This window comes from Staurois parvus, unplaced genomic scaffold, assembly GCF_062004578.1.
Source record: "Staurois parvus isolate SC_StPar_1 unplaced genomic scaffold, SC_StPar_1.0 ptg000432l, whole genome shotgun sequence".
Classification (NCBI taxonomy): domain Eukaryota; kingdom Metazoa; phylum Chordata; class Amphibia; order Anura; family Ranidae; genus Staurois; species Staurois parvus.
The window spans coordinates 4,736,945-4,750,141 of record NW_028318228.1 but is presented as its reverse complement, the minus strand read 5'-3'; the positions used below and the strand labels follow the sequence as shown (position 1 = coordinate 4,750,141).

At 41.1% G+C, this 13,197-nt stretch overlaps 1 protein-coding gene across 1 annotated transcript in view; it reads left to right on the top strand.

Annotated features, from left to right (window-relative positions):
- Nucleotides 1-13,197, top strand: part of ST8SIA2 (ST8 alpha-N-acetyl-neuraminide alpha-2,8-sialyltransferase 2) — a 432,330-nt gene that overhangs the window by 279,040 nt on the left and 140,093 nt on the right. The window contains exons 3-4 of the mRNA XM_089687649.1: nucleotides 526-654; nucleotides 11,756-12,013. Of these exons, the coding sequence (XP_089543775.1) occupies nucleotides 526-654; nucleotides 11,756-12,013 (387 nt within the window). The remainder of the gene's footprint in view (nucleotides 1-525; nucleotides 655-11,755; nucleotides 12,014-13,197) is intronic.

Genomic DNA, 13,197 nt, shown 5'->3' with positions numbered 1-13,197 from the left:
TGCACGCAGAAGGTTTTCTTACCTTAATGCAGAAAATGCATTAAGGTAAAATATCTTCTTCATTTAGAGCCACTTTAAACCATGGACTTTGAAATGAGTGGCCCCAGAGATGTGTACTGGAGCCATAGACATACACATTTGAGTGTTTTGTGTATGTCTGTAATGTTGGGGAAAATGATTTCCCAACAACCGAGCACCACTGAACTCCTCCAAGTAGCTGTACTTGGACCAGAGATGTGTTCTGAGATAACAGTAGTTGGTGTCCATTGTAGACAGACAAGCTTTCTCGTTCTTAAGTGAAGTCTGTTGATATGGAAACACTGTTTTTCCATTGTTGACATATACGTATATAAAGTCATTACCGTCATCAAAAGTAAATCATGCTGTATGACGCATAAAACACATATACAAAGTGATGAATCAATCTGTTCTAGAATAAAATAATGCAATATTTTATTATGCAATTCTTTCAACATTTACCAGCATGTTTGAGTATTTTAATGTAATTCTTATCTTCTTTTCTAGAGCGGAGTTAGCAATAAATGACTCTTCTACCCCGACTGGTACAGAAAGGAGCCACGACAACATCAAACCCAATATTAGACCACCAGTAGCTAAATGGAGACACAACCAGACATTGTCAATGAAAATCAGGTAAGTCATATTTCACTATAAAGAGATACTTCTCATCCACTTGGTGGGTGCACAGCAGCATAAGATAAGCTTTTAGGGCTCATTTTATTGTTATAGAACAGTGGTAATCAAACTGTGGTTAGTGAACAAAATGCAGTTCTTTGCTTGCTCTTGCTGGCCCTTGAGGCACCGCTCTACTCACTGATATAAAGTATTATTCTTCCCACTGATACCAATGAGGAATCACTATTCCTCCCACTGATACCAATAATGGGACACTATTCCTTCCACCGACACCAATGCTGGGGCACTGTTCCTCCCATATATACCACTGATGGAGCACTATTCCTCTCACTTATAGCACCGATGAAGCACTATTCCTTCCACTGATACCACCGATGAGGAAGTATATGGGGTACTATTCTCACTTATACCCCTGATGGGGAACTATTGCTCACACTGATACCAATGACGGGGCACTATTCCTTCCACAGATACCACAGATGAGGAACATTTCCACCAACTTATACCACCAATGGGGCACTATTCCTCACACTGATACCAAGGATGGGGCACTATTTCTCCCACTGATACCACTGATGGGGAACTATTCCTCCCACTGATACAACTGATGGGGCACTATTCAGCCCACTTATTCCACCGATGGGGAACTATTCCTCCCACTGATACCAATGATGGGGAACTATTCCTCCCACTGATACCAATGGTGGGGCGGTATTCCTCCCACTGATACCACTGATGAGGAACTATTCCTCCCACTGAAAACACCAAAGGGGCAGGATTCCTTCTACTAATACCAATTATGGGGCTTTTTTCCTCCACCTGCTGATGGCAGTCTCTCTCTCTCTCCCTCTCCCTCTCTCTCTCTCTCTCTCTATATATATATATATATATATATATATATATTATACTCCTACAGACCATTTTCTACTCCCAATTGCCACAGTCCTTATAGTCTGAAGGACAATAAACTGGCCCTTTATTTACAGAGTTTGGAGATCCCTGTTCTATAACTTAAAAGATTATTGGAATCATTCAGCAGTGTTTGGTCTATGTAATGCATAGATGTAAATCAGTCCTTAGACGCTCATATTTTATTCCTTACAAAACGGCTAACATGGTAGGGTCTTATTCACGTACTTTGGGTTTTTCTACTTTTTATCCACATTACACATCAAAATAAATGGACTTCCCTATATGGGACAAATGTGGCAAAGTAGCTCATGCACCCTTTTTTAAGTGCGGAGCTTAGCATGTTTTTTAACTCTGCATTTTGCTGCTGCTGTTGTACTTGTTTGCATGAAAATTCGTGTCTACATGCTGTGTTTGGGGTGCCATAAACAATAAATGGCAGTGCAAGCCTGTACAATTTTTGTACATTTTGTAAAATGTTGCAGATGTCCATGAAACACTATGGTGTGAACAAAACCTTGTAGTACAGTGATTTTAACATACAATCATCAGTCCGAAATAAGGCCCCCTTCACATCTAGACATGTGCGTTTTGTTTAGTTATGATTCGATTTTCAGAGATTCGGATGTATACAAATCTTCGAATAGATATGGTAATGAATTTCAACAAATCCAAAAAAAAAGTTATAACAAAGTTAACAAATGTGTTTGTTTCATTCAGATAACGTTACATGATGTGATAGTAGTCTGGGTCCATGGGGAAATTAATAAAGTTTTTGACTTTATTCAATAATTCGGATTTGAATAAATTTGTGATTTATATTGAATTTGTAATTGTTACAGTCAGCTCATTTCCACAGTCTAATGTAATTCTTGCGTTTGAAAAATTTGTGGCCACCAAGTTTTGCATTCTTTATCTCATTCATCCGAAAATATCAAATACTTTCAAATAGTCTTGATATATGAATATCGAACCCACTCGAATTATAGAAACCAAAAACTAATATATAGCAATCTTTCAAAAAAACTGCAAATTTTTTTTGAATCCATCTGGACCAACGAATATACAAAATGAATGCTGAATATAACTAAACAAATCTCGAAAGTGATCGGTTCAATATAATGAATATGTTGAAACAAAATTCTTGAATGAAATAATGGATCTGCAATGAAACAAATATTTCTATAGTGCACACATCTATTGACATCTGAGCGTTTTGTAGCTCGAAGCGCCAAAACACTCAATATCTAATATCCCATGGTTTTTAGCTGTGCCTGTTCACAGCTTAGAGTTGTGCCACTTAAGACTTGTAGTTAGAAAAATTATATGAGTTTCCTTTGAGTTACAAGCTTCAGATTTTTAGCCCCAACAGTCTTCAATGAGCCAATGAGCATTTGCTAAAAACAATGCTATATATATATATATATACAGTATATACAGTTGTGTTCAAAATAATAGCAGTCAGACATCACTAACCTGGTCAATCACTGTTTTTGGTAGAAATGATATTTCTATATGGCAAATAATTTACTAGCAAATAATTTACTAGCAGGTGTAGTAGAGTAATAGAAATCCAACAGACCCAACAGTCATGACATGCATGCTGCTGATTCTGTGTAATTGAATCACTAATTGAAAGGGGAATGTTCAAAATAATAGCATTGTGGAGTTCTATTAGTGAGGTCTTTCATTCTTTGAAAAACAGGTGGCAATTATTGCCCTTATTTAAGGAAGGAAGGCAGCAAATATTATACATGCTGGTTACAGTGCATCTCTCTCTGAAATTCTGAGGAAAATGGGTCGTTCCAGACATTGTTCAGAAGAACAGATTAAAAAGTTGATTGGAGAGGGGAAAACATATAAAGAAGTGCAGAAAATGATAGGCTGCTCAGCTAAAATGATCGCAAATGCTTTAAAATGGCAACCAAAACCTGCAAGATGTGGAAGAAAGCGAAAAACTACCATTCAAATGGATAGAAGAATAGCCAAAATGGCAAGGACTCAGCCAACAATCAGCTCCAGGAAGATGAAAGAAGGTGTAAAGTTCCCTGTGAGTACTGTTACAATTAGAAGACACCTATGTGAAGCCAAGTTATCTGCAAGAAGCCCCCGCAAAGTCCCACTGTTGAAAAAAAGACATGTGCTGAAGAGGCTACAATTTGCCAAAGAGCACATTGACTGGCCTAAAGAGAAATGGCGCAACATTTTGTGGACTGATGAAAGTAAGATTGTTCTTTTTGGGTCTAGTGGCCGGAGACAGTTTGTCAGACGACCCCCAAACACTGAATTCAAGCCACAGTACACTGTGAAGACAGTGAAGCATGGTGGTGCAAGCATCATGATATGGGGATGTTTCTCATACTACGGTGTTGGGCCTATTTATCGCATACCAGGGATCATGGATCAGTTTGAATACATCAGAATACTTGAAGAGGTCATGCTGCCTTATGCTGAAGAGGTAATGCCCTTGAAATGGGTGTTCCAACAAGACAACGACCCCAAACACAACAGTAAACGTGCAACATCTTGGTTCCAGACCAACAAGATTGACGTTATGCAGTGGCCAGCCCAATCCCCGGATCTTAATCCAATAGAAAACTTGTGGGGTGACATCAAAAATGCAGTTTCTGAGGCAAAACCAAGAAATGGAGAAGAACTGTGGAATGTAGTCCAATCATCCTGGGCTGGAATACCTGATCACAGGGGCCAGAAGTTGGTTGACTCCATGCAACACAGATGTACAGCAGTTCTCAGAAACAGTGCGACTACAACTAAATATTCATTAAGTCATTCAAAGGAAAGCAAAATCTTCAAACATTTTTCAGTTTATATAGTGAATGTTTGAGTTTGTAAAGAAGAATACAAACACTGCTATTTTTTTGAACAATCTAATATTCACTTTTCTTCAATTTTTTTTAGAGGAACAACACAAATTTGATCTATTTTTCTTCATGTTTTGATTTGGAATAGAATGTGTAGTGTTTACAATGCATTTGTGTGTATGGAAATAAAAGCTATTAGAAGGATTTTGAGCTTTATTCACTTTTTTCAACACACTGCTATTATTTTGAACACAACGGTATATATATATATATATAAAATTATACAGGATTTATATAGCGCCAACAGTTTGCGCAGCGCTGTACAATATAAGGGAGACAGTACAATTACAATACATTTCAGTACAGAAGGAATAGGAGGGCCTTGCTTGTGGAGCTTACAATCTAAAGGAAGGGGGAGGTGATACAAAAGGTGATAACTGCGGGGGATGATCTGGCGGAGGTGATTCAAGTACAGTTCTTAGGTGGAGGTGGGGTAGGCTTCCCTGAATAAGTGAGTTTTCAAAGATCAGACAGGGTGGGTGCTGACCAGACATACTGTGGTAGGGAGTTCCAGAGGATGGGAGAGGCTCTGGAGAAGTTACATAGTTAGTCTGGCTGAATAAAGACAATAGTCCATCCAGTTCAACCATTGAAAAAAAAAAGTTATAATCCTACAGTTGATCCAGAGGAAGGCAAAAAACCCCCAGCAAAGCATGATCCAATCCAATTTGCTCCTGCTGGGAAAAAAGTCCTGGAGGCTAGCGAGGGAAGTGGTGATGAGGGAGCTAGGGAGCTAGAGAGAAAGATGTCTTGGGAGGAGTGGAGTATATACAGTCATGGCCGAAATTGTTGGCACCCTTGATATTTCTCCAGGAAATCATGTATTTCTCACGAAACGTATTGCATTAACACATGTTTTGCTATACACATGTTTATTCCCTTTGTGTGTATTGGGACAAAACAAAAAAAGGGAGGAAAGAAAGCAAATTCGACATAATGTCACACAAACCTCCAAAAATGGGCTGGACAAAAGTATTGGCACCCTTTCACAACTGCGGATAAATAAGAATGTTACAAGCATGTGATGCTCCTGTAAACTCACCTGGGGCAAGTAACAGGTGTGGGCAATATAGAAATCACACCTGAAAGCAGATAAAAAGGAGAGACGTTCACTTAACCTTTGCATTGTGTGTCTGTCTGTGCCACACTAAGCATGGACAACAGAAAGAGGAGACGAGAACTGTCTGAGGACCTGAGAACCAAAATTGTGGCAAAATATCAACAATCTCAAGGTTACAAGTCCATCTCCAGAGAACTAGATTTGCCTTTGTCCACAGTGCGCAACATTATCAAGAAGTTTGCAACCCATGGCACTGTAGCTAATCTCCCTGGTCGTGGACGGATGAGGAAAATTGATGAAAGATTGCAACGCAGAATAGTCCGGATGGTGGATAAGCAGCCCCAAACATGTTCCAAAGACATTCAAGCTGTCCTGCAGGCTCAGGGAGCATCAGTGTCAGCGCGAACTATCCGTCGACATTTAAATGAAATGAAACGCTATGGCAGGAGACCCAGGAGGACCCCACTGCTGACACAGAGACATAAAAAAGCAAGACTACAGTTTGCCAAAATGTACTTGAGTAAGCCAAAAGCCTTCTGGGAAAACGTCTTGTGGACAGATGAGACCAAGATAGAGCTTTTCGGTAAAGCACATCATTCTACTGTTTACCGAAAACGGAATGAGGCCTACAAAGAACAAAACACAGTACCTACGGTAAAATATGGTGGAGGTTCAATGATGTTTTGGGGTTGTTTTGCTGCCTCTGGCACTGGGTGCCTTGACTGTGTGCAAGGCATCATGAAATCTGAGGATTACCAAAGGATTTTGGGTCGCACTGTAGGGCCCAGTGTCAGAAAGCTGGGTTTGCGTCCAAGATCCTGGGTCTTCCAGCAGGACAATGACCCCAAACATACGTCAAAAAGCACTCAGAAATGGATGGCAAAGAAGCGCTGGAGAGTTCTGAAGTGGCCAGCAATGAGCCCAGATCTAAATCCCATTGAACACCTGTGGAGAGATCTTAAAATTGCTGTTGGGAAAAGGTGTCCTTCCAATAAGAGAGACCTGGAGCTGTTTGCAAAGGAAGAGTGGTCCAAAATTCCGGGTGAGAGGTGTCAGAAGCTTATTGATGGTTATAGGAAGCGACTGATTTCAGTTATGTTTTCCAAAGGGTGTGCAACCAAATATTAAGTTAAGGGTGCCAATACTTTTGTCCAGCCCATTTTTGGGGTTTTGTGTGACATTATGTCATATTTGCTTTTCTGCCTCTGTTTTATATTTGTTCCAATACATACAAAGGGAATAAACATGTGTATAGCAAAACATGTGTTAATGCAATACCTTTTTTGTGTGAAATACTTGATTTTCAGGAAAAATATCAAGGGTGCCAACAATTTCGGCCATGACTGTATATATAAATATTACATTTAAAATTAAAAAAATGCTCAAGCCTCAAGCCTGCCTGTACAAACACTAAGAAAAAAAGCCAGCAAAGAACTAAAGACACGTATCTCAAGTGTGAATGCAGCATTAGAGATCCTTCAGGTGTAGATCTTTCTGCTGTTAAAGTGATTGTAAGTTTTAAAGTGGTTGTAAGCCTCAGGCATGATATATGAACTAGGAATATCCTCTATAGTGGGTACTTGTCTCAATCCAGAGTGCTAAGTATCATTTATTTCTGCTGGCTCACTCCTCTGCTATAAGCATGTATCATTTCTGATGAGTTTTCAGCCACCAAGATAAAAATGCTGACAAGGGTGGGAGCTCCAGGGCACAGCCTGTGATTTGCAGCCTCAGCTCTGTTCCTGTGTGCTGTGCGAAAGTGATTGTGTCCGTTCCCTCCAATCAGCTCTCAGAGCTCCCCTCACTGATGTCATTTCAGCTCTCCACCCCCTCTGCTTTTCAGAACTGAACAATCCTGTGCTACAAGGTAACAACGTATAAAGTATAATTTATGAAGGTGGATTTGTTTAATCTCTGTGCATTGAGGCCAGTCACTTCACTGGGTATGTAAGGGTTCACAACCACTTAACATTTTTCTTTATTTTCTTTTCTTTTAAATATTAAACATGTCTGTGCAATAGAATTGCACAGAGCGGCCCCAATTCCCCTTATCTGGGGTCCCCCACCAGCGCTCCTAGGTCCACCTATTCTTGGTGTGCCACCAAAGGAAGCCGCTTCCTACGGTAGCCCACCTGCGGGCTTGGTCCAGATCCATGCTGCCAGTGTCCATAGACACAGACAGTGCGGCTTGCCCTCCCCCCCCCCACCCCACTCCATCTCTGTACTTGAATGACAGCTAAGTCGGGGAGAGCGGTTACAGACTGGCACAGCGCTGGATCAAGGGAAGGTTCAGGTAAGCATAAGGGAGATAAGTGGGCTATATTACTACCTAAAGATGTTTTACCTTAATGCAGGGAATACATTGAGATAAAAAATGTTTAGACTTTTGAACCATTAAATTTTCCCAGAGTGTTTGCTAAAGAAGCGCTGCACAGTACTATCAATAAAACATGGACATACCCTTAAAGTATTATTAAACCCACAACAGTAAAATCAGTCTGTATATGCAGTAAAGCATGCTTGTTATACTCACTGTGAAACCCAAGGATGATAATCCTCCACATTGTGTAAAGATGTTGTTTGATCCTGTCTTCTCTGATCCTTCCATTTTTCTACTGTCCCCAATACATCTGCTGATAGTATAGAGCTCTAGGAGTCACTCTGCACATGCTCAGTTTAGTGTGTATTGCTAGAGAGTTTTCTTTGGAAGGGTGCATGTGATCAGCACAGGGCCAATCAGCACTGTCCATACAGAGGGTCATGGGTCATGCAACTCCTCCTACAAGCTTTAACCAGTGATCTGCTGGACACTGATAGAAGTCACAAGACTGCTCTATACTTCTGATGAGAAAAGGTATTTAGCAGTTTATATTTACTAAAATAATTGCATTCCCATGTTCTATGTACTGTGGGAGACCAGATATAGTGAAGGCAGGGTCCTGGGTTTAGGAACACTTTAATTTTCCAAATAAAAGATGCTGCCCTTTAAATATTGTGTTTAATATTTAATTGTTGACCTTTGCAGTCAGTGCAGTACCGTAGACAGGATCCCAATGCCTATGACACTTGCAAGTTCTTGCAACAGTAGAGACACAACGGGAATTCAGAGGATTCTACACAAAGAAATTCCCATTGGGTCGGCTTCTCTTCTACAGATTCTTACAATCCTGCAAAAGTCATCTCCTGTTGGTTCTATTCCCCTGAACACTATACACACAGGAAAAGCATGTAAACAAAGAAGACACAGTATTTGCTTTAAGGCATAATTTCACGCTCATATGAAAAATTGTACTTAATGTAATTATATATTCATTAAAAATAATAAATGTATTAAAGTATAATTCCAGGTGTTACCTTTTTTTTGTAGTTGGACCAATGTAACTATCGATATACAGTATCTCACAGAAGCGAGTACACCCCTCACATTTTTGTAAATATCTTTTCATGTGACAACACTGAAGAAATGACACTTTGCTACTTTGTGAAGCAGTGAGTGTACAGCTTGTATAACATGTAAATTTGCTGCCCTCTCAAAATAACTCAACACACCGCCATTAATGTCTAAACCGCTGCCAACAAAAGCGAGTACACCCCTAAGTGAAAATGTCCAAATTGGGCCCAAAGTGAAAATATTTTGTGTGGCCACCATTATTTCCCAGCACTGCCTTAACCCTCTTGGGCATGGAGTTCACCAGAGCTTCACAGGTTGCCACTGAAGTCCTCTTCCACTCCTCCATGACGACATCAGCTGGTGGATGTCTTGCAGGTGTGTTTGAGGTCATTATTATGTTGGAATATTGCCCTGCAGCTCAGTCTCCGAGGGGAGGGGATCATGCTCTGCTTCAGTATGTCACAGTACATGTTGGCATTCATGGTTCCCTCAATGAACTGTAGCTCCCCAGTACCAGCAGCACTCATGCAGCCCCAGACCATGACACTCCCACCACCATGCTTGACTGTAGGCAAGACACACTTGTCTTTGTACTCCTCACCTGGTTGCCGCCACACACGCTTGACACCATCTGAACCAAATCAGTTTATCTTGGTCTCATCAGAGCACAGGACATAGTTCCAGTAATCCATGTCCTTAGTCTGCTTGTCTTCAGTAAACTGTTTGCAGACTTTCTTGTGCATCATCTTTAGAAGAGGCTTCCTTCTGGGATGACAGCCATGCAGACCAATTTGATGCAGTGTGCGGCGTATGGTCTGACCATTGACAAGCTGACCCCTCCACCCCTTCAACCTCTGCAGCAATGCTGGCAGCACTCGTATGTCTATTTCCCAAAGACAACCTCTGGATATGACGCTGAGCACGTGCATTCAACTTCTTTGGTCGACCATGGTGAGGCCTGTTCTGAGTGGAACCTGTGCTGTTAAACCACTGTATTGTCTTGGCCACCGTGATGCAACTCAGTTTCAGGGTCTTGGCAATCTTCTTATAGACCATACCATCTTTATGTAGAGCAACAATTCTTTTTTCAGATCCTCAGAGAGTTGTTTGCAATGAGGTGCCAGGTTGAACCTCCAGTGACCAGTATGAGAAAGTGAGAGCGATATCACCAAATGAAACACACCTGCTCTCCATTCACACCTGATACCTTGTAACACTAACGAGTCACATGACACAGGGGAGGGAAAATGGCTAATTGGGCCCAATCTGGACGTTTTCACTTGTGTACTCACTTTTGTTGCCAGCAGTTTAGACATTAATGGCTGTGTGTTGAGTTATTTTGAGGGGACAGCAAATTTACATGTTATACAAGCTGTACACTCACTACGTCACATTGTAGCAAAGTGTCATTTCTTCAGTGTTGTCACATGAAAAGATAGAATAAAATATTTACAAAAATGTGAGGGATGTACTCACTTCCGTGAGATAATGTATAGTACCTGTGGGATCCTTCTAGAACTGGGGTCTCCAAAATGCTGCCCATGGGCCAAATTAAGCCTGATGAAATATTTTATTAGGCCCGCAGCTCTCAATTGTCTCTCACACAGGTCTTCAGTCCAGCTTATGGCCTCTGTTTAGCTCCGACATGCAAGTTTCCCCCCATCTTGTCTCAAGCACAGGTTCCCCCAGCTGTGCTGTCATTGTACCATTGTTGGCTGCTAAGATCCACAATGTTCTGACAAACAATTATGTGCTTGTCCCAGCATTTAAAGGGGCACAGATCCTCCTCCACTTTGCCTCCTTCTGCTTCTACAGCCTTGCTCCTGGGCTCTTGAGGTTTCCAGCTACGTTGTAAAAGTGTGGGGTCAAGGGATTGAGATCCTAATGTAAGGGGGGACTTTGATGGGGATTCTGATTTAAGGGGCACTCTGCTTGGCCTAGAATAATTTGGAATTTCTTTGCTTTGTTTAACTGAAGTTCTTTCTTCTTCTGAATCATATTATGCTGATTGCAGTAGAGCTCCAAGTAAAACTTATTCATTAATTTCCATTTTATGAATTAATTTAGAAAACTGATTTGTTCTTCATCCCTCATACTGCATCGTTTGGAGACCTCTGTTCTAGGAGCTGGAAATCACTGTAGTTACCAACCACTCCAGTGATCTCCACTTGCTGCCGGGTCCTATGCCAGGTGGCTGCTCTGCTGCATTCTGGTCACTTGGAATGCATGTCATTCAGAGAATGTTTACTTTTTCTTAGTGAATGCAAAGTATTCTCTAATTGGTTGAGGTGGAAAGTCAAAATGGTGATGACACACTCTCCACACCATTGGTGCCTACTACAGTGACTTCTCGCTTCCACAGAGATCAGCCAAAGACTGGCACCCGGAAGAAGACAAGTAGAAAATGCTGGTGTCCATAAGTAGCCCTGTTGGTTTTGACCCATTGAAACACAGATAAGTATTGTGGACTTTAGTTGCACTTTAACTAATGCATTCATTATAGAGGTCTACATGTCTATGCATATGAGGGACAGCTGAGAAGGAAAGAGGGACAGAAGGATTGTTTTTTTAAATGAGGAACAGTCTGTCCAAATCAGGGACATTGGAGGGATGTTGGTCCAAGTTTAGATCAGTGTAACTGTGCAAATAAGTCCACGAGACCATGACTAAACTTCAGATTTTAATTTTCTGTTACAAAATGTAAACTTTCATTAAAAGAGAAAGCAGCATGTTCCAGTGAAGCTTTATTTCAAGAATGACAGACCAGATCAATGCTCCTATGAATATTTTTTTGTTTAAGTCCATCTGAAAGCCTCTATCATGCTAAGAGCTAATCCTGTTTTCTTTGTCTTTCAGGAAACAAATATTACATTTCCTGGATGCTGAAAGGGATATCTCGGTTCTGAAGGGTACATTGAAGCCGGGTGATATAATCCATTATATCTTTGATAGAGACAGTACCATGAATATATCCAAGAACTTGTATGAACTTTTACCAAGGACTTCACCCCTGAAAAACAAAAACTTTAAAACATGCGCCATTGTTGGAAACTCGGGAATCTTACTCAACAGTGGCTGTGGAAAAGAGATTGACTCCCATGACTTTGTCATAAGGTAACACTACAAGTTATTGTATATTTAGAGCCCAACTCTGGGAAATTAGAACTTCTGCTAGGGTAACTGCTCGTTTAGTCTAGAGCAGCGGTGTCAAACTCAATTTCATCACAGGCTGTATCAGCACTATGTTTGCCTTTAAAGGGCTGGTTGTATCTGTGAGACTATATAACTGTATCTACTCTTTATCATCTTAAATAATTATCTGCATTCAAATAATATGGCGGAGTCTGCTGAATGAGACGAGGGGAGCCGGAGATGAGGGGGTGCTGCTGTTGCACAGAGAGGTGCAGGATCTGTATGTCGGTTGGTGCTGCGTGGTGTGGTAGCAGTAATGACACATAGTCTGGGTAACACTCATAGTTCTGTAGAGTTGGGAGATACAAGCTGGGGGCAGAGACAAGGGGGGTGCCAAAGCTTCTGGAGAGGAGCAAGGGCCACATGAAATGGCCTAGTGAGCCAAATTTTGGGCCGTTTGATACATGTGGTCTAGAGGAGAGGAGAAGCACTTTAATCTGATCCTCTGCTCGCCTGGCAGATTGCGCCCCCCATACTCTAAAGGTCGGTCTATTGGCATCATTACGTCTAATGTAGGGTGCATTGGTCTTAATAATGTCAGGACCTAAGACCACAGTAGCATGGGGAGAAGACACTGCAGGGACTGGTCTAGCAGCATGGAGGTGCGGAGGATAGGTTACACAGATCTTCTTTTCTATATCCCATAGACCTAATTGAGCAGTCAATCATGGCAGTGTGGGCATGGCCCCACTGCAAGAGATAATTTATAGGTATCCCAGAGTTGAGTTTTAATGTAACTGTACTGATATTTGTACATTGTTTGCTATGGTCACCTCCCTTTCCTAGTTTTGCCAATGCCCCGTTTAGAAATCTAGAGATACTTATCAGTGGAATAAAATTATGAAGGTAATCCATATTATAGCTACATGGTCACAGTGACATCGAAACATCACATTTCCATGTTTGTTGTCTGTGTTTATGAGGGGACTATGCACATCAATCTTTTGTGTTGTTGGTATTTATGGAGATCGGCTTACATCATGGACGATTTGAAACCCTTCCAATGGTGGCCATACATGCTTACAGTTGCAAGAAAAAGTATGTGAACCCCTTGGGATTACGTGGAGTTTTGCATGAATTGGGCATAAAATGTGCTCTGAACGTCA